Genomic DNA, 20,912 nt, shown 5'->3' on the forward strand with positions numbered 1-20,912 from the left:
GATCCCCCCCACGAGACCCCGCAATCGAGAACTCCCCGCTTAGGAGCTGGGGACTGGGGACTGGGGACGGGGGCCTCCGGGGAAATGGCTGATATTTGTCGTATAAATTGGGCTTTCGGAGGATACTTCCCCGAGCATATTGACTTTCTGCACTATCTATTACCATTATACGAAGTAAAAACGAGACAATATGAGTAGAGTATGGACTTCAGCAACCCTCCGGTTACGACCGGCCTTCACACCCAACACGCTACAACCACGGGTTGTAACCAGAAACATGTCTGGATTTTCTGCCATGCAGACATCTAACAGATTACGGACAGCTCTTCTGGAGGGCAAGAAGGCATTTGGTGCTTGGCAGATGCTTCCTGGTGCAAATGTATCGCGAGTATTAGCAAGGTCAGGAGTTGATTGGGTCTTGGTGGACTGCGAGCATGGAAACTTGGATGGTAAGAGTTTAACGAGTTTAACCTGTACTGTGATGGCTGGATGTAGGTCTAACATAACGAGATGGTGCCATGCACGATGCCGTCCCTGCAATTGCGGCTCTAGGAGTCTCGCCAATTGTGAGATTGCCTGATATGCAAGGATGGATGGTAAAGCGTAAGATTGCAGAAATATCTATACTTGGGAGCTCGTTATTGACGTTTCTCAGGTGCACTTGACAGTGGAGCTCACGGTGTAAGTTGCCATCCCTCTGAAATCCGTGTCATGTTGCTGACTAGACAAGATCGTTGTCCCTTTGCTGAGAACGCCTGAGGAGGCGAGACAGCTCGTCCAATCTGCCAAGTTTCCGCCTTTAGGCCGTCGAGGGTTCGGGTCACCAATTGCTCCTGAGCGATTCCACCCTGAGCCAAGCTTCTCAGAGTATCTTCAGCAAGCAAACGATTCTCTTTTGACCATTGTTCAAATTGAGACCAAGGAGGCACTTGAGTCTATCGACGAGATTGCTGCTGTGGACGGCATCGATGTGTTATTCATTGGACCGTTTGATCTTGGTATGTCGTCCACAAGTTACTTAATCGGCTCAAACGTAAAGTATTAATACACAACAGGCAACGCCCTCGGTCATCCCATTATCGAAGGAGTTATGGCCACGGAACTGAAAGACGCCATTGCCAAGATCCTTGCCGCGGGTCAGAAAGCAGGCAAGAAGACTGGCGTATATTGCACAGGAGGTGTACAGGCAAAGATATACGCTGACCAGGGGTTTGATATGATGAATGTAGTAACCGATTATACATCCTTGGGACTGGTGGCCAAAGAGCAGCTCAGCTTTGCTGATGGAAGCGCGGCACCAGCCAGAGGAAAGGGGTATTAATGTGTGTCGCAATGAGAAATCAATTCTTCTCTGCTTTGTCCATTTGAGCTTCGACTTGCTCGACTGTGAACCTGTGCATCAATTTGATGGCTTTGCCGACCTTGCTTGGCTCTTCTTCAGGCGCGGAGGCCTTGCTGATGTGAATCTGCATTATATGGATGTTAACGGGAATTGAAGTTTCTTGAGGCAAGTATTTCTGCTGACCACTGGGACATCAAAATCGTATATATCTCTCCATTGCTTGGACTCAGGCTTTGGAAGATCGACATTAACTTCTGTATAATCAAAGGGTCTCTTATCCCAAACATCTGACAAAACATGCTTAGCTTGGGTACAGAGACCACATGTTTCCCGGGTGAAGAATGTAATTCTTGTTGAAAATAGAAGACGACGAGTAGCAAACATAGTGAAGAGAGTAGATGAGCCCCGTGATATCTTTCTCAATGGCTCTGTATATAAAATCAATGTTCTTTTGAAAATGGCCTGAGAGCCTAGATGAAACGCATGCAACCGTCTAATTGTACAGCAAATCAGATGCGACCCCGCATCGAAATAGGAAAGCGGTGAGAATATAGCTCTGTTTCCAGCATCGTCATCGCCTCCACGGCAGAGCTTGAATTCTAGAAGCTCCCACCCCACCAAAGTCCAAGTCCGTGATACCCAAACACTCTCCTTTCTCTTCCCTCGAGACAATCACCAAAGTATCAATTCTTCCTGTGGAGAGCAGGTCTTAGACTATTTACGAAATGGCTCAAAAGTGTGTCCATCAGGGTTGCGGAAAAGAGTTTACCGATCCTGATGAGAAGTGCGAGTACCACCCTGGTCCGCCCATTTTCCACGAGGGGCAGAAAGGTAGGTTGATCAAGCAGAGCAGATGCTGTTTTAACCTGCCATTGTGCATTGCATTGCATAGTAACTAACCGCGAAAAGGATGGAAATGCTGCAAGCCTCGTGTCTTGACCTTTGATGAGTTTATGGACATTCCGCCTTGTACGACTGGCACACATTCGACCACCGACAAGCCGCCTCAGCTTGAAGAGAACCCCCAGCAGGATGATGCTGCCCTCGCCCAGAAGATCGATGCTCTGAACGCCGCCACACCGTCTCGCGCACCGATCCCAACTGCTCAGCACGCTCCTACTCCTCCTCCACTCGCTCCCGAGTCGGAAGATGATGATCCCAGCCTTGAGATTGCCGACGGCGTTGGTTGTAAGAGGAGGGCATGCGGCGCAACATACAAGAAGGGTAGCTCAAGAGATGACGAGGAGTGTGTTCATCATCCAGGAGTACCTATCTTCCATGAGGGAAGTAAGGGATACTCTTGTTGTAAGAGGAGAGTATTGGAGTTTGATCAATTCATGAAGATTGAGGGATGCAAGACGAAGAACAGACACTTGTTTGTCGGCAGTGGCAAGAAGGATGGCACCAATAGTGAGGAGGTCGTTTCCAACGTCAGGTGAGTTCACGAAACAAAACTGCGGCCAAATGCTATGATTGTTAGTGCTAACAGTTCCAGGCATGACTTTTATCAGACACCAGTCAATGTTATTGCATCCTTCTTCTTGAAGAAGATCGACAAGAGCACAGCCAAGATCGAGTTACAGCCAAAGCAACTTAACCTGAACCTCACAACAACCGACTCGCCCCCCAAGCGCTACATAGCGGAAGTCCCCCTCTATGCGTCGATCGACCCAGAGGAGTCATCGTATAGAGTGCTCGGTACGAAGCTAGAACTCGTCCTCGCCAAATCTGACGGCACCTCGTGGCCAGTTTTGCGAGGAGACGAGGCCCTGACAGGCGAGATCCTTCAGGTCGGCCGTGCTGGAAGGGCTTAATTGGAGATGTCAATTATGAGAAGACATGAGAATGAGCATAATATGGAGTTTATGTGATCGATATGGCGTTGGTGAGAATTTTAGATGAGACGAGACGTCGTGTCTCGCAAAGGTGCTGAGAATTAAGAATGGACTAGCGATAGCGAGGTAGAGACTATGGAGCATCGACAATGAACTGAGATGATCTTTGCCTTTTCCTTTCCACGTATTTACAAGTCTCGCTCTGAGTCTCAGTACTTTTGTCTTGACTTCGTGAAGGGCCACTGGCGTATGAAAATAATCTCCTGATCAAGTGATGCCTCAGCTGCTTGAAGTGACTGCCGCGTTACTTACGTTTAATACCGAGAAATCCTCCAGAAACCCTGTATCGTTGTGTTTCATCATGGGTCAGGACTCATAGGTGGTGGAACCATTGTGGATGGATGATAATGCTGACTAGTTTACTTTAGATTAACCAGAACCAACAACCACATCACCTTACCTCTTCCCATTGTAGCTTTTAAATATGTTCTGACTCCCAGTGTTACGACTCTTTTTGGTTTTATTCCCTGTATTTTCTTTAAACGCTTGTTTGTCGTGGTAATTATGTTGTATTCATTACTGGCTTGTCTTGTTAGTGTAGCTCATGCTACAACACTACAACCACGAGAGGATGTTGCACAAATAGCTCGGAATGTTTCGGGGTTTACGGCTTACGATGTCTTGAATTATACCAAAGTTGATTCTGACGATTCTTGGAAACTGGAAGTTCCTCTTCGTATACTCTGTGTCGGAGATTCTATAACAGAAGGTTGGGGAAGTGATGTAGATGGCGGCGACGGGAATGGTTATAGGCTTTCTCTCGCGAAACACCTATCACGTAAGTTGCTTTTTAATTATTTAATATGTTATTATTTGATGGGTATGCTGACATTGACTCAGGAGAAAAAGTTATCTTTGCGGGTACAAGACATAAGGGTTCCATGGAGGACAGTTATTATGTGAGATCAACCATTGAACCGAGATGCTACGCTCATACGTCTTTAGGCGGCCTGGTCTGGCAAGACAATTCAATATATAAGCGATCATGTCACAGAGTCTTTAGAACAAAAACCCAATCTTGTCCTCCTTCACGCTGGAACGAATGACATGGATTTACGACCGTCGATCTCCAAAGAAGGAAACGACCCAAAGGATGCTGCAACCCGTCTCGGCGAACTCATCGACAAGATTGTTAGGTACTGTCCGGATGCAGTAATCCTCGTCGCGATACCTCTAGCATCCTGTGACAGTCAGAAACCCAAGATGCCTACTTACAGAGCCCTGATCCCAGGCCTTGTACGACAGCGACGAAAGGTTGGCGATCATGTTATTGCCGTGGATTTCAGCACCTTTGATCTGGGTGATTTGAGAGACTGCTTGCATCCTACAAATAAAGGTTATGGTATCATGGGGGACTATTGGTATGACTTTATAACACAGGTGCCAAAGGGATGGATCAAGGAGCCAGTTGGTGATGATCCAAAGCGAGAAGAAAATGGGGTTGGAAGCAGAGTCCAACCAGACAAGATGTCTATTTTGGGTATTGTTTTATGTTGGGGTTTGTACCGCATCTGTTGGATATAAAAACTTGGCTTCCGGATAAACTAGAAATTTAGACATAGATGATATTAGTAGATTTGCTAAATGATTGACAAGCGGCTTGCGTTATCAAGACTTCGAGTATCAAGGGTGATGAAGCTAAGAGCTTGACTTGTAACAAGTCAAAACATGTGAATAGACTGAACGATCAACATCACAATTGCATCAGAAAAGCTCGTTCTTTGCAACATTCCTGCTGGATCCAATACTCAAAGGCCAGTTTCATACAAAATTGGGCTGAAAGATCCCACTCAACCTGGCGAATACAAATGCAGGGTCCCTGATAAGACGGGATTCTTGACCCGTGGCCGTGGAAATGAGAGGCATTGGATGATCGATAGGTTGAACGATCCCGTTCTCCCCCACATTAAATCAGCAAATTCCGATACGTAAACAGACAACAGAAGATGGCTTCTGACTGGTCGCTCTCGATTTAACCATCATCACAACCTGCTGTCGCTCATCGCACGTGCTTGGCGCCCAGATCTCAAATGCACTGTATCAACCCGCATTTAGTGACTTTTTACCACAGTTTTAGTTGTTTTTAGCGGTCGTCTAGGCGTGCTTGGCGAATCTCTGGGGGGTTGGTTGTGCGAACTGATAAGAGAAATCCATTTGAGTGATAGTGATATCGGTCGGCAGCCGATAGATAACAGCCCTGCTGTGGTTTTCTCATGATGCCATGTATCTCTTATCAAAGACGTCTCAGGCACACAAACAAGCTTAACCTGATGGCTGTGCTGTCCGTCCGGCCGATGACGGGATGGGTGCTATAAGTTGTCGCCATGCCCTGGAGCCACGCTGATGCCTGAACGGCTGTCTTTTATGTCAGACTCTACGTTATAAACTCAACTCTACTCAACTGTCGACTCAAACTATCTGATCGCATCATAGACTTCTATCTTCTTATCAATAACCATGTCAGCTGAAGTCTCTCACGGTCGCGGCGGCGCAGGCAACTTCAAGGTTGACGACACCGAGTATGTCGACGGCGAGGTTGTTCGAACTGGCGTTGTTGGAAGTCATGGTGATGGCGCATACAGTTCTGGTCGTGGAGGTAAGTCATTACTAGCAAAGTACCTTCTGCGCAGTGTTCTGTTGTTGTGTCTTTACACAATACATTATGAACTGCCAAACAGCTCAGACAAGTCGCTAACACAACTTCATCAGGCGCTGGCAACATCGCTGACATAGGCACACCCAGCACTGAGCGCAAGGACGTGGACATCATTCCCGAGACTGCTGTCCGACCGAGCCAAGACGGCCGAGACTACCATACCGGTCGTGGAGGTGCTGGTAATGCGCAGACTGCAGGTTCTGAGAAGGAGTCCGAGGAGCACGAGAAGCCTGTGGCCAAGACTCCTGTGGGTCTTGCCGACAAGCTCAAGTCCAAAATCTTTGGTCACAAGAAGTAGACTCGTGTTTGACTGTCTGTGATAAGTCTCGAATTGCGACTTGACCTTGACAAGGGAGGATTTATCGTTCTCAGGTTGCGTTATCGTTGATATTGGTTATTGTGGAAATACCCCTGATGCCATACTGCTCTTCAGAATAATTTTGAATTCTTATTATGTCGCTTGCTTTATCGCGCAATGTGCGAGTACATGGGATAAAACCTGACAACCCAGAGTGTATCCGTAGATGAATGGTTGGTGACATTGACAAATGCAACGCACCCCAGCTTTCTGACATTTCTGTGTCTGACCTGCATTCCTTACTCCAAATAAAGGTCTGACAGCTGCTGACAATGATATTGTTGGAGATTGAGCCAACTCACTGAAAAGAGGTACACAAGCAGAAAAGAACATGCAAGAATGTACCATATAACTTATGCATGTGCTAAATCCTCCAAGTTGGGCTGCCATGACGTTATTCCACTTATCAAGGATCATCCCTCATAGTCTTCCGTACCCCAGTCTCCACTTCCCCTCATTTCTGGCTTCTTTAATGGGCAATGAAATGAGTCGACAAGTTCAAAGATTCCTCGGAGAGCGGAGTGCCAGTGTCTCCGCTAAAGAGCAAAACGAGCTGAAAAGAGAAATACGACAATCCAGGATTGGCTCTGACCTGTGGGCTCTCGAGTCCCAAGCCCGAAGCTAAACCAATTTGGCATCGAAAAAAACCCATCTCTGATCTAAGAGAACTGGAAGTTCTGCAAGCACCTTGTTAGTGCTAGAATGGTCCTTAAAAGACCCTGATAAGAGCCCAAATAGCTCAGGGATCGTCACAGATAGTCTTGATTAAGCCGGCTTGCAGCGATCTTGTCGAGAAGAGACCCAAGTATGGCGAATAGGCATCGTGATACCCCGTCGTGATTATGGTCTCGTTAGTCCTCTTTCGCATGGGAGGGGCGCATAGGTTGATGGGATGAACAAGATGTGACGGTGATGGCCGTGGCCCTTGGCTTCTGGGTGCCAACCATGTTTAAGAATACGACGATGCGCATTTCACTAATAATCGTGAGTCTTTTCTTGTTATTCTGTTCTCTGCTCATCGCTGTATGAACGATTCAACAACGGTAACTTTCGGCGTTTACGTATCCATTGTCTTTCAACGTTTGCTGGCAGAGTACATGGCGCACTTCACGACTTATCGAGAGCAAAAACCGCTCTTTACTAATCCAAAACCGTCTTCAATCTCGTGAGAAAAAAGTGTCTGGTGTTGAATGCGCCTGGGACGACTCAAGCTCACCAGTCTTGGCCTTGTGACGACAATCACGTGCACCCAGTGAGATCACGGGTGCGACATAGCTACCAGCCATGGCGCCAAACCTTCAACCTCTTCCTCAGCGTCCGCGCCTTCAATACCATAGACCGTGGTCCGGACTCTCTAATATTTCGAAACGATCCTTCAGATCTTGCGCAACTTCTGCTTTCGAGGCCGACGACGAGCGATCCTCTAGCGACGGCGATATGAGCCCTCGCAATAGCCGAACTGACGTGCGACGGCCAATCGTGCCGCGTCACTCTGGCCACGATGCTCGCCCGACGAGTCGAAAGGAGCTTCTAGGGTGGTACGCCTATGCATTTGCGGCCGAGACGTATGTGATTTGTGGAATTGGTAGGTTATTGACAGAGAAGCAATATCTCAGGGCAACCTGGAGATCGCCAAGACCCACTGCTAATATACATGCACCAGCTTCCTTTATTCCCATCCTTCTCGAAACTCTCGCGAGAGAGAACGGTGTGCTACTCTCTGACCGGAAAACGCCATGCGGATCCAGCGACAGTAAGAACGAGGGTGATGGGCAATGTATTGTCTGGGTGTTTGGAGTAGAGATCAACACTGCAAGCTTCGCTATGTATACATTTTCAGTGAGCGTCTTGATTCAAGCGCTGCTCGTTGTCAGTATCAGCTGCGCTGCTGACCATGGAAACTATCGCAAGAAGCTTCTTCTCAGCTTCGCCTGGATTGGAAGCTTCGCCGTCATGTCTTACATATTCATCACGAAAGACAACTACATTCTCGGTGCCCTTTTAACCATCATCTCCAACACCTCCTTCGGCGCATCCTTTGTATTACTGAACTCTTTTCTTCCGCTACTTGTGCGATACCATCCCGATGTCATCGAAGCTAACGTTGCTGACACTCCGGATCTTGCCGATTCTGAATTCGAGTCACGTCCTTTGGATGACTCAGTGGGTGAACCCGAGGCGTCCAGAGTGACAACAACCTCACCTCTGTTGCTACCTGAAGACGGCGAGCGACTGAAACCAACAGCAAGCCATGCAGAAATCACTTCCAAGGAACTACAGTTGTCAACGCGAATCTCGGCGATCGGAATTGGTACCGGCTACATTGCCGCGCTCTTCTTGCAATGCGTTTGTATTGGTGTTCTCATCGTGATGCATAACACCACATGGGGCCAACGAGTCGTATTATTCATGGTTGGACTTTGGTGGACCATTTTCACTATTCCCGCTGCCATGTGGTTGCGGCCCCGACCCGGACCTCCGCTGGCCGATGACGGTCGCAGAGGTATCATGGCAGGACTCGCGTACATATTGTACGCATGGAAGAGCCTATTCAAAACTGTTCAGCAGGCTAGGCGTCTCCTTGACATCGTTTTGTTCCTTGCCGGATGGTTTCTCTTGTCCGATGCGATCGCAACCACGTCATCTACCGCGATTCTATTCGCCAAAACCCAACTCCACATGAAGCCGTGGGCACTTGGTATGATAAATGTCATTTCAACTCTGGCAGGGGTATTCGGCGCCTTCGGATGGTCGTGGATCTCACGGCTCTTTAACCTCCAAGCCCATCAGACCATTCTTGTCTGCATTGCATTATTTGAGTTGATACCCCTTTACGGCTTGCTGGGTTATCTTCCCTTTGTTAAAGAATGGGGCGTATTTGGCCTCCAACAGCCATGGGAGATGTATCCACTGGCGGCTGTATATGGAGTTGTGCTCGGGGGTTTAAGTGGTTACTGCCGCTCTCTGTACGGTGAGCTTATTCCACCCGGATCCGAAGCAGCCTTCTACGCCTTGTACGCTATCACGGACAAGGGATCCAGTGTCTTTGGCCCGACGATCGTCGGTGCCATCATTGACAGAACTGGCACGATTCGCCCGGCTTTCTGGTTTTTGGCAGCATTAGTTGGCTTTCCTGCGCCATTGATCTGGTTCATCAACGTCGAGCGTGGTAGAAGAGAAGGCGTGAAGCTCGCCGAGTCAATGGCAGGATCTTCTGTGGAGGAAGCAGACGATGATGAACACGAACCTGAGCGTCGTGGAATGCTGGCCGACTATCAGAGAGAGCAGGAAGGTGGTATCGTCGATGAGCACGCAGGTCATTAGTTCAGATAGTTGTTGGTTTTTGGATGGGTAATGTAGCATAGCGGCGGCGTTTACTTAGATGATTGGTAATCTCATAATTTGGGTACGATATATAAGTGCTATAGAAAACGAATTAAATTCAGCATCATAAATACAATGAACAAGCCACAGTATTTTCCTTTTTGCCTTAGAGTTGAGGCGCTCTTTTATATAGGTAGCGATGAATAACGCGTGAGCGAGTGTTATAAACTATTGGGTCGGAGTTTCTAGAAGTAGACTTCCCTGCACGGATTTTCGGGGCCTAAGTTTACGCTCAATGTAACGCAAACGCGCCTACATTTTTTCTCTCTATCCCCTCACTCTTGCTTTCCACCTTGAAACAGACTCCAGTTACCAACCTTGACTCTTCAAAACTTTACACTTACGCCTCACCCAATCACTCACCTACCCTCTATAAAATCTATCATCAATTTTCATCTCTGGAATAGGTTCCGAAACCCCAACTGGATCGCGCCAAGACTCCATCAACCTACGCCTCTAATAAGCTACCGAGCCAAGGCTTGTCCTGACGCGTTGGCTAAAGCTGGGCGCTAGTCGCTCTTCCGTAGGACTGAACTCCGTCCATCAGCTTAGGTGTTTAGGTGGCCCCAGTGCCAGTTGAGTCACGTGACGCTAGTCTTTTGGGCTTTTGGCTCAGTTCTTAGTTCTTCCGCAGATTGCGACGTTGCTCTCCCAGACAAATCGAGTCTCTTTCGTTGCGCACAGGACATCATCGCAAGCCGCGGCTTGTTGCTCGAAGGCAGCTTGGGCTCGGCTCAGCACAGATCGCGACATCGAAAAACCTAGTAAAATCAATCATCTTTCCATTTCTATCTAACCTTTTCTCCCATTTCCTCGTCGCTTCTTCGCGCGCCTTGTCGTTTCTCTGCAAACCCCTCCTTCTCTCCACTCCCGACGCGGTCATACCCAACCGCATCAAAACGCCACAATGAGCAATCGCAAGAGATCGCGATCCGTCGGGGAGGAGAATCGCGCTGAGTGCCCGTTCACGATTTCTTACGCGACTGGCCCTTCGGCCACTCAGGCGGAGCGTCAAAAAAGCAAGAAGCGGAAGCGCGATGGCCAAGATGACGATAAACGGGTCCAGATTCAAATCTCCCCCTTCTCCCCAACGGGCAGCTTCAAAACGCACGAAAACATGGACTTATACTACACTGTCGAACCAGGAAAACGATGGCAAGATATGACGCGCTACAATAGCTTCGTCCGTAAGTATCCGATGAAATCTTGGCGCCGTCCGTTGTAGGGGCTCATGGCTAACTCTTGGCAGTCAACAGTGTCAAGTATTACAGTGAAGGCTTTGTCAATGTTGCCAACGAGGTAACCATTGAACAACAAAAAGCTCAAGGTGATGGCAAGGGTATTTACAAGAAGAGTAATAACGACTGGGTCGCGCGCATCCTCGAGATCCGTGCTTCCGATGAGCACCACGTCTATGCACGCGTTTATTGGATGTACTGGCCCGATGAACTGCCTTATGGAACGGTGGACGGCAAGAAGACTGTCCAAGGCCGCCAGCCGTACCATGGTAACAATGAATTGATTGCTTCTAATCATAGTATGTTCTAGAATACTGACCAATATCATGCTGCAATGCAACTAACCAGTCTCTCTTTTTATAGTGGATATTATCAATGTTGTTAGTGTTACCGGACCCGTTACCGTCAACCAATGGATCGAGTCCGATGACGAGGAGATTCAAGACGCGCTTTACTGGCGTCAAGCGTACGACTGCCGCAACTTCCAACTTTCGGTATGTCTCGCAATACCTATTTGGTTTTCGCAAGTACTAATGACCATAAAGTCCGTTGAACTCATGTGCAGATGTCAAACTCCTGCGAACCCTGATAAGACCTTGATTGGGTGCACGAGCCCGAATTGCGGGAAGTGGATGCATCACGAATGCATGGCTCACGACATTCTCATGCAAGTCTACGAACGGCTAGGAACAGACAAGCCCCATCGAACCGAGGGATCGACCGTCAAGGAAGAGAAGCCCGAGGAAGCGACGCGCCCTCTATCGCCCACTGACGCTGAGGAGAAAGAGACACAACCTACGATCGATGTCCGCTCCGGCGAAACGAGCGATAATGTCCACGTCAAGAAGGCTGCTCGCGAAACACCTCGCGAAACAGAAACCCCTACACCTGGACCAACGCCATCCCGATCCATCACCACCGCGTCAGCCAAAGGATCGGCCAAGAAAGGTCGCAAGAAGAAGGCTGCAGACTCCAAGCCATACCTGGGGCTTTTCGAGGCCACTCTCAAGATGCAAGACGGCCCTACAGCGTGGGAGATTCGTGACCTACGTGAAAACGTAACGGGTGGTGACAAGACCTGGACCGAGAAAGCTCACTGTCTGCTATGTGGTTCCAGCATTGACTGAATATTCAATACCATGACCACGTAGCTACGCCGAGTCTGCTCCGGTCAGCAGGCTCCTTGAGTCTACAAGGTGCAACTCAACATTGCTTAGGGGGCCATACGGTGCCCGAACGTGTTACTGATGACTTGCGGACAACCTGGATGGCCCGACCCAGCTGTAAACTCGATACGGCTCATCGGGATTGTCAATGGTTAAGGTTTCTTTTGTGAAAATTTCGAGGTGACTTTCTTGGCGATTCGCCCACTGGTGGATATTCCGGGCGCGGCGTTGGAGGCGAATATGGCTATGCTGTGAGATTGGAAGATGGGTTGGTCTTGGAACTTGCGAGCGGTGAGGAAGATGCGTTTGTTTTGCTATTATCTACGAGGTTCAATTAAATGCCACGCAAAAGAGAAGAGGTAGTATAGTCTACTGGGCCGGATGGGCAAGTAGGGAGCCTGGAAACCTACAGACTGGGAGGGAAACTCGGGAAGTAGGGCGATGAGCTTATATTGGTATCGAGTTGGGTAGTGGTTAGGGTGCTAGTGGTTACCTGCCTCTGGGCTGGGCAATAGTGTTATTTTGTTTTGCTAGGCATCATCAAGGGTTTGTTGTTTCTTGAGAGTGTTTTTGTCCCCATTAATTGACTTTCTTTCCTTTAATTCGCGGTTTCACGGTCTTAGTCCTTGATGCGTATCTAGTGACAGCATATTGAACCTTGCATGATTGGAGAGTGTTAGTTTTAAGTGACAGACATTATTGCTCAAACTGATGCAGTCCTTTCGGTACATGTACAATTTCCTGCAGATTATCAACCTATGTTGCTTGCTCTTCTGCAACAAATTTAACCTTTAAACTCGTAGCGTTTCGTAAAGCCTCTCAGCCGGGAATTAACTATAGGATCTAATCTTCCATGAGCTTACCTCCACTACTAACCTATGTGAGTTGCAGTACGTACTCCACACGGAGCTCCATGACCCCGCTACTCCATAACGTCGCAGAGCTTCACCTCGACTTAAGGACCGCCTGAACCACTAGCCCTCTCCAGTACCTAAACAACAACAACCTCTCAATCTTACACAGTCCCTCAATTACCGCAGCCAAGGCCCTCGCGAGTCTATAATCATGGCTGTCGATCCCTTTGACTCCGCTCTGTAAGTACTTTCACCCTCCCGCGCATGACGTCCTCCCCGTATAGCTGACCGTTCAACTCATAGCGACCTTCTCCGCCGTCTCAACCCCAAGCAGACGACAGACCACCTCAACGCCATTATCTCCATCGCTCCGGACCTGACCGAAGATCTTCTATCGTCCGTCGATCAGCCCCTGACCGTGCGCCGTTGCAAGCAGACCGGCCGAGATTATCTGCTCTGCGACTACAACCGTGATGGAGACAGCTACCGCTCACCGTGGTCAAACCAGTTCGACCCTCCTCTGGATGAGGCTGGCTCAGGTGGTGTAGGTGCTGGTGGTAACGAAGGCGCTGGTGAGGGTGCGATTCCGAGCGAGCGTGTTCGCAAGATGGAGGTCAAGGCGAACGAGGCCTTCGATGTCTATCGCGATTTATACTACGAAGGTGGCGTGAGCAGTGTTTACTTCTGGAACCTTGACGATGGATTCGCAGGAGTCGTGCTTCTCAAGAAGTGTATGGATCCCCCCTTGATAATTGTGATTATAAGTTCGAACTATGAACGCTAACTAGATATCTCCTTCTAGCTTCCCCCCAAGGCGGCAATTCCGAAGGTGTATGGGACTCTATCCATGTCTTCGAGGCAATTGAGCGAGGAAGAAGCACACACTATAAGCTCACATCGACAGTGATCCTGACGCTGTCTACTGCTGGTGGCAACCTAGGCCAGATGGACCTTAGTGGCAACATGACACGCCAGGTTGAACAGGATCTCCCTGTTGATAACGATGATAGCCACATTGCCAACGTGGGACGATTGGTTGAGGATATGGAACTCAAGATGCGCAATCTCCTGCAAGAGGTTTACTTTGGCAAAGCCAAGGACGTGGTGGGCGATCTGAGGAGCATTGGAAGCTTGAGTGAGGGGGCACGGGATCGCGAGGCCCAGCGCGAACTCATCGGAAGCATGAGAAGATGATCTGCGCCTCGACCAATTCACTTGATATTTGAAGAGCAAGACCTTTGATAGACTGTCTCGAGATGCATGAACTGCACCATGGTGGCATCCTGGGCGAGTATTGACCATTGATTGCACCAGGAGCGAGACTTGATAGATGCGCCGGTGGATTGATATATTTATTTGCTTTGATCCAGCGTTTGCGTTGAAGGACTCGTGGCCATGAACAGGAGAAAGAATATGGTCACCGAGTTGTGGTCTCACTGCCTATAAACCCTATGATGATGAAAGAAACCACAAAAACATACGCAGTGGAGTCTGAATATTTCAATACGACATGATAGCATTAGCTCTGGTTTCAGGTATAATTCCATGACTGCTCAATCGTAATCGAGCAGCTTGAAAGCCCTCTTGACCGGCCCGCTTTCCCGCAATGTACAGGCATTTAGATGACAAGATATCGACACAATCCAAGTAAAACAGCCAGCTTTGACTCGACCTACTTGTATGGGCTAGCACGATTTGTTGATATGAACCTGACCCTGGACGTCGATCAAGTTCTTTCTACAAAGCCAACGGGCTTGTTGGCTCGCCATGAACTCATGGACACAGACGAAGGATAAAGTCAACAGCGTGGGATGTCCGAATAGTAGACGACTTCTTACGATGTGGACTCTCAGGCTCAAGATGACTATAGCTTGCGAATATCTTTGCCCATATCAGTTCGTGACTTTTCTTTGAGGTGGTCTTTAACCCATAATGCTCTTTTAGACGACAAATAGTGGCTTATCATGGTTGATACATACGAGCGCCCTGGTGCGCTAGGGACATGGATTCAGGACCTTCTGAGTCAGGTAGATGACACGTTCTGCACTGCTGTAGAAATGCATTGACACACTGCGTGGTTAGTACTATGAAGTAGAGGCCCTGCCGTAGCTTTCCACTGAAGCCTGGTAACCGATGCATTCTAAATATTCAGAGATGAAGGATGGTCCACCCTTGACTCGAGTTGGGCGTGAAATTGAGGCCAGGCTGAAGATGGGGAACGTGGTTGCAAGATGCAGTAATCACTTTTCTGTCAGATATGATAGACGGCAGTCTCAGAGACAGTGAAACCTTGACAGGGAGCTGAAGAAGACGATCAAGGAGACATGGACAGGGCGCTCGAATTCGTGTAACGAGTTTCGGAGATGGTATGAAAGGCGGCGGAGGGGGCGGTAAATCGAAGCCATGTTTAACGGTGATCTGAGAGCGACAAGGATCACGATACTCTCGATTTCTCTTCTTTCCCATGTACTCCATGACCGCAATAAGGTCTGTGTTGCGCATCTGACATGCAGACAAAAGCTACGGATCTTGGGGCCCTGGTGCTCTGTGCTAGCGCTCAGACTGGGTTCTTGGTGTTGTTGGCTCTATTTTATTTATTAGGCGTTGGTGTTGTAGAGGCTAGAGAAGGAGTCTTGTAGTGTTAGGTAGAGTGTGGAGGAACGATCACGGACGAGAGCCTGTTGATTATGTGATAGGTCAAGAAAAGAAGGCGTAAGATGATAGCTCCTGACTATGATAGTGTTATAATTAAGATGGTTGATCACTGGATATGGTTTTCCATGTTTATTGTGAGGCCGATGTAAGTGAGAGCTCTTGCCTACTAAGGTACCCAGCTGTACCTGCCAAGACCCAGGATATTGGTACAATCTGACTGAGAACCTTACCTTAAGGCAGGCAGGGCAGGTGGGTGACTTCTACGCTCTTGACAGGTTGTAAGACTCGGAATAATATGTGTTTCAACCATCACAACCACTTTTTTATCATTCCAACTACTCCAATCATCACCAGTTCTTGTTTTCTACCTACCTCTTCTCTTCGTCATTGGTAGAGACGCAAATGGAAGAATTCTAGAAAAGGCCCCGCATCGTTCTGTTCCCGTTCCCGATCTTGTTCCTGCCGCTTGCCACATGCGCACCTGAAAGACGCGTGCCCTGCCCCTGAAATTCAGGCACAGCCGTACAAGGCAGAATCACAAACCGCGAACAGCTGGCAAGAATTGGTTGTTGCACGTCGAAGCTTGGCGTCGGTTGACTGGCTGGCCAGGTTACAGTACATATGTAGCACCTCCAGTTCTGTCTGGAAAAGATCAAGATGGCCCAGTTGGCGGCCCGAACGGGATCTTGGATCGACGCACATGCCGGCACGCAGCACTAAAATCAGGTCTCTGCTGTATGCATCAATACATCGCCAATTCAGTCCTCACAAAGGAGCCGTGGCTTGGCGTCTCGAAGGATATCGACCACGGTCTGTAACAGTCTGGCATCATGGCATTTTTTGGTACTGTGGCATGACCAAAATAAGCCTCGTCGTTTATGTGTACTCGGAAGTGACACCCGTTTCGAACATGATTTGCGCCATGCTGGACGCCAGATAAGGATTTCAAGAATTAAGCGCCCTCGCCAACCAAGTGCTGGGTTTCCTTGACCCTCGCCCATGGGGTAATGAATTTTATTATCTTTCAACCGCATTGGTAATTACCACCGATGAGGTCAGTCTGACCAGATATTTTATGACGACTCACAAGCAGGGGAAACCGCCTGACACATATCACAACGAAAAGTTCCCTCACATTTTTTGCTCGGCTTGACTTGAATTTTGTCAAGCTGTTGGCAACTCACGGAGTACAAGAAAATGCAGAGACCTAATAGTGGTAGTCTCAGGCAAGGACGGCGATTGTCATGCTCCTTGACCCTTGACCCCAGTCCCCTCTGTCGGCATGTCCCTGGTCCCTTGTCGCAGTGACAATGACGAACATGGAGGCCCACTACAGACTCGGTAGCTAGGTGCTAGCCCGGCGATATGATGAACGGGGCATCCTGCAAATCCGTCCTGTAGCTCTGAATTAATTGTCCAGCCGCATGACCGCCAATTCGCATCGCATCTCCGCCAGCTACGGGACGGCTACCCCCACCGACCCAGCATTTTTAAAGCATTCTTCGGCCCTGACTCGCATTTGGAAATGTCAATGTCAGCCTCTTGCCAAGACTCCTTTTATGAACTGATAAGAAAGACGAAAGAATTCGAGTCGATCTCGAGTTAAGAGAACGGCAACCGACCTCAGCTCAAGCCAGAAAAAGGACTTTTCTGACCAGAGCCTTGACCTGAGTCTAGGAATGGAGTGATCGGAGCGGGCTCCCTCTTAACCCTACTTACCCATGTACTGTACATGTACATGGGAGTTCAAAGACCCCTCCACAAGCCGCCCACATATGCATTCTTAACTCATCTTTCAGGCCACTCTGCTCCCTTTGGTTTGCCGTGCATCTTATACATGCATGACCGCCAACTGCTCTGATATGTACAGCATTTAGTCATTATTAGGGCATAAAAGAAGGCATGGTCACCTATAGGATACTGTGAAACATGAGTCTCAGTCTCAGAACCGGCTGATGGAATAATAAGATGAGTAACTTCTTGGTGCCTGATATTCGGTAGGGCACAATATCGAGCTTTTGACAGGGCCTTTCACGCCCATAAACCCACAGCACGCCCCTCATTAAACTAGAGAGCAAAGACTTGGGCCCCCTTTGCTGGAAAAGGAGTCCACATTGCATCCCACTCACTCTTACACTGGCCGATTCTCCCCCTCGTCTTTCTCAACAAGAGATCCACTTCACAACTTCTCAGTCTATCAAGTCCATCCCTCATCGACGGAATTTCGAGGGCCCCAAGGGTCTAGCTATTTCTTGCCAGGCTCAGGCTCGGTCGTGTGGCCTTATTCAAGAAAGATTTGATCCAAAGTTGGGTCTCTTGACGTTAGTTCAGACCCCTGTTCATCCATCGCTCGTCCCAGAAAGTGGTTGGTGCGCCGCCTCGTGCCCTCGCAAAGTTGAAATTGCTACATCTGTTGATCGTGTTTCCCTCCACTCCCACCTCCCATCCCATACCATCCCGCCCATCTGGTTCCGTCTTCCGTCCGTCCTCCCGTTGCCTTCCCGCCTTGGATCAAACTTGTTCCCCTTTGCTCCCGCACATCGTCTCTACGCCGTCGCCGCACCAGCACTTTTGGGGTTCGATATAAAAAGTACTAGATCAGTGCTATTGTATGTCCTATCCAAGCACTTCCTTCGCTCCAAGGCGCCCTAGTATATACTTACGTGCGTGACTCCATGCCAGGTTACGGCCCTCCTCTCGATCAAACTACTGTGCTAGGTCATTGCCCAGCCCGCTCTCTATCCACGAGAAACCCGAACCACCTCGCTTCGACCAACGCTAAATCACACCGATCCTCGCATATCCGTCCACCTTCGGCACCCCGTGGGACCTCTTGGCCGGTTTCCATTTACCCAGCTACAACCCTCTACCCCCTAAGCCGAACAATCTTGTCCTGGCACTTGGACTCAATATTCCTCACACAGCAACCATTTATCCGTCTCGTTCACGATTAGAAGCGAATTTTGCCAAGGCACCTCACTAGATCTGCAGAGTTGAAGCGTGTTTTGTTGTACATTTCATCTACACCTCCCCATATATCGCCTTCGCGCTGCCGACGTCGAGGCATCTGCACCGTCACCTTGACCCCACGTTTGCGCACGATTATATCACGACCCGAATATTATAACTCTCACGACCATGGCCGAGAAGCCTTCGGTCTTGATTATTGGAGGGCTTGGCTACATTGGCCGCTTCCTGGCCCTCCACATCCACCAGAACGAGCTCGCTTCTGATGTGAGGCTCGTTGACAAAGTTCTCCCTCAGCTCGCATGGCTGGCTCCTGAGTTCTCCGAAGCCTGTTCACAAGACAAGTTTATGCAGGCTGATGCCAGCAGACCCGGTGAGTTTCTGCACTGCTTACTCTGTTGTTGGCTGCCCCGCTTGCTGGTGCAGGTGGCTCCCAATTATGTATGACTAGTTGGCTAACGACATGTTTCCCCCTCTTTCCAGAAGGATTAGCACGAATTTTTGACCGACCAGATGGGAAGCAGTGGGATTATGTTTTCAACTGTGGGGGCGAAACGAGGTACTCACAGGAGGATGAGGTCTACAAGCTTAGATCATTGAACCTCTCTATTGCAGTGGGCAAAGAGGCAGCCAAAAGAGGAGTCAAGGCCTTTGTCGAGCTGAGCACAGGCATGGTATACAAGTCCGACTCATCACCAAGCAAAGAGGGAGACAAACTCAAACCTTGGAACCGGATTGCTGTGTTTAAGTTGCAGGCTGAGGAGGAACTCTCCAAGATTGAAGGGTATAGTGGGACTATGACTTTTGGACGTACGATTCACTAATGCTCGGTACAGCCTCAACCTTATCATCGTGCGTTTACCGCACGTCTACGGACCTTATGCCTCTCAGTGGGTCGCGACGGCATTGTGCATGGCTCGCACCTATCAACACCTGGAAGACGAAATGAAGTGGCTTTGGACCAAGGACCTCCGAACTAACACAGCACACATTGACGACGTAACACGGGCTCTGTGGGAAATCGCAGCATGGTTTGATGCAGGCAAGGCGAAGTGGGACGAGGCCAGCATGGGCAAGATTCCTATTTTCAACATCGTGGATGAGGGCGCGACGAGCCAAGGCACCATAGCGACCATTATTGGTGATATTTTCAAGATCGAGACAGGCTTCCAGGGCCAGCTTATCAGTACATTTGCTCGACTCAACCTCGACAGTGTTGTGGACGATGTTAATGACGAGCTTCTGGGACCATGGGCCGACCTTCTCGCAGATGCGGGCATTACACGACCGGGGCCCCTAACTCCATTCATGGAGAAGGAATTACTCAAGGATACGGATCTCAGTATGGACGGAACGCGGCTCAAGACGCTATTGGGTTTCGAGTATAAGAAGCCCGCCCTCACGAAGGAGTTGATTGAGGAGGTGATCGAGAGCTACAAGAAGATGAAGTGGTGGCCTTGAGCGAGGCCGGGAAAAGGTTGAAGACAACATATGCGACATGACATGACATGATTTGTATGGCATGCATGCATGCATGGATGAAGATTCGCATTGATTTTGACTTGTTTCTTGCATGAACTCGACTTAGCGAAGAATCCGCCTGTTGCTGGAAGAGACTGACGATACCCGGGACGACGAAAGCCAACGGCATGAGGAGCAGGGGCAGCAAGACTCGACAGGGTTGAGCTGCAGCTGATTTAGTGTCAAATGAGAATTGGCGCAGCCAACAGGTGATGATGATGTCTGGGGAGGTAGATGAAGATGCTATACATGCACGACCTGGATACAAGGGGATACGCAGGGAAAAGGTCGAAGGAGATGAGTGTACCCGACTAGAGGGTAGACTAATAATATAGGCAAATATACTAGTTACATGTTAGATGGAGTTTTCGCTGCTTGTGATGCCGGGCATAGTTATGTGTACATGACATTGCTCATGGAGATCTTTTCGGCAAGGGTAGGATGATCTGGGGTTTTATAAACGATTAAAAAGAATGCTTGTCGTGCCTGAGCCGAGGCTTATGATGGCTAGACAACATGTGGAAGCGAAATGGTGAAGTTGGAGTCGCAGTATCCATGCGAAGGTGGAGATTGAGGATTAGCGATGCGGGGATAAGACGCTGGGGAGAGTCTTGGTCGACGTCGTGAACTTTTGAGAACATGAGGGTTTGACATGTTTGACATGTTGGGGTGATGTTGCCATGTATGAGATCCATCCAATGCCAAGTGAATAAGCACCTCCTGCAAGGGGTAATATCATATGGTTTAGAGGGAAGACGTCATTCTTTGCAACGACAACTTAAACTTGTATAGTAGGAAAGCTACTGTTCAATAGTTGCGATTGTCACTACAGGTGACTCTATAACTTGTCATGATATGATACAAGTAAAGCATGTG

General features: G+C 48.9%; 7 protein-coding genes across 7 annotated transcripts; all 7 read left to right on the forward strand.

Annotated features, from left to right (window-relative positions):
* Positions 1-190: 190 nt before the first annotated feature.
* Positions 191-3,156, forward strand: BKA55DRAFT_498606 (Pyruvate/Phosphoenolpyruvate kinase-like domain-containing protein; the record flags this gene model as incomplete). Its single annotated transcript, XM_046186570.1, has 9 exons — positions 191-449; positions 511-603; positions 656-685; positions 726-998; positions 1,056-1,178; positions 1,648-1,772; positions 2,056-2,173; positions 2,252-2,777; positions 2,838-3,156. 9 exons carry the CDS (start codon positions 191-193, stop codon positions 3,154-3,156), a joined length of 1,866 nt encoding a protein of 621 aa, XP_046057096.1.
* A 465-nt stretch (positions 3,157-3,621) lies between these two features.
* BKA55DRAFT_551305 (SGNH hydrolase-type esterase domain-containing protein) lies at positions 3,622-4,833 on the forward strand. The gene is made up of 3 exons (XM_046191358.1): positions 3,622-4,015; positions 4,078-4,136; positions 4,183-4,833. The coding sequence occupies exons 1-3, from the start codon at positions 3,742-3,744 to the stop codon at positions 4,759-4,761; spliced, it is 912 nt and encodes a 303-aa protein (XP_046057097.1). The 5' UTR covers positions 3,622-3,741; the 3' UTR covers positions 4,762-4,833.
* An 861-nt stretch (positions 4,834-5,694) lies between these two features.
* Positions 5,695-6,191, forward strand: BKA55DRAFT_683391 (uncharacterized protein; the record flags this gene model as incomplete). The annotated part of the gene is made up of 2 exons (XM_046198493.1): positions 5,695-5,833; positions 5,947-6,191. 2 exons carry the CDS (start codon positions 5,695-5,697, stop codon positions 6,189-6,191), a joined length of 384 nt encoding a protein of 127 aa, XP_046057098.1.
* Positions 6,192-7,535: 1,344 nt separating this feature from the next.
* Positions 7,536-9,575, forward strand: BKA55DRAFT_683392 (autophagy-related protein 22-like protein; the record flags this gene model as incomplete). Its single annotated transcript, XM_046198494.1, has 2 exons — positions 7,536-7,836; positions 7,915-9,575. 2 exons carry the CDS (start codon positions 7,536-7,538, stop codon positions 9,573-9,575), a joined length of 1,962 nt encoding a protein of 653 aa, XP_046057099.1.
* Positions 9,576-10,542: 967 nt separating this feature from the next.
* On the forward strand, positions 10,543-12,000 carry BKA55DRAFT_683393 (uncharacterized protein; the record flags this gene model as incomplete). The annotated part of the gene is made up of 4 exons (XM_046198495.1): positions 10,543-10,822; positions 10,885-11,172; positions 11,237-11,367; positions 11,419-12,000. 4 exons carry the CDS (start codon positions 10,543-10,545, stop codon positions 11,998-12,000), a joined length of 1,281 nt encoding a protein of 426 aa, XP_046057100.1.
* Positions 12,001-13,104: 1,104 nt separating this feature from the next.
* Positions 13,105-14,087, forward strand: BKA55DRAFT_683394 (F-actin-capping protein subunit beta; the record flags this gene model as incomplete). Its single annotated transcript, XM_046198496.1, has 3 exons — positions 13,105-13,133; positions 13,197-13,624; positions 13,696-14,087. The coding sequence occupies 3 exons, from the start codon at positions 13,105-13,107 to the stop codon at positions 14,085-14,087; spliced, it is 849 nt and encodes a 282-aa protein (XP_046057101.1).
* A 4,599-nt stretch (positions 14,088-18,686) lies between these two features.
* On the forward strand, positions 18,687-19,976 carry BKA55DRAFT_588787 (uncharacterized protein; the record flags this gene model as incomplete). The annotated part of the gene is made up of 3 exons (XM_046194839.1): positions 18,687-18,888; positions 18,999-19,299; positions 19,352-19,976. The coding sequence occupies 3 exons, from the start codon at positions 18,687-18,689 to the stop codon at positions 19,974-19,976; spliced, it is 1,128 nt and encodes a 375-aa protein (XP_046057102.1).
* Between the last annotated feature and the right edge of the window lie 936 nt (positions 19,977-20,912).

The sequence above is a fragment of the Fusarium redolens genome (assembly GCF_020744475.1).
Source record: "Fusarium redolens strain MPI-CAGE-AT-0023 chromosome Unknown BKA55scaffold_1, whole genome shotgun sequence".
NCBI classification, from domain to species: domain Eukaryota; kingdom Fungi; phylum Ascomycota; class Sordariomycetes; order Hypocreales; family Nectriaceae; genus Fusarium; species Fusarium redolens.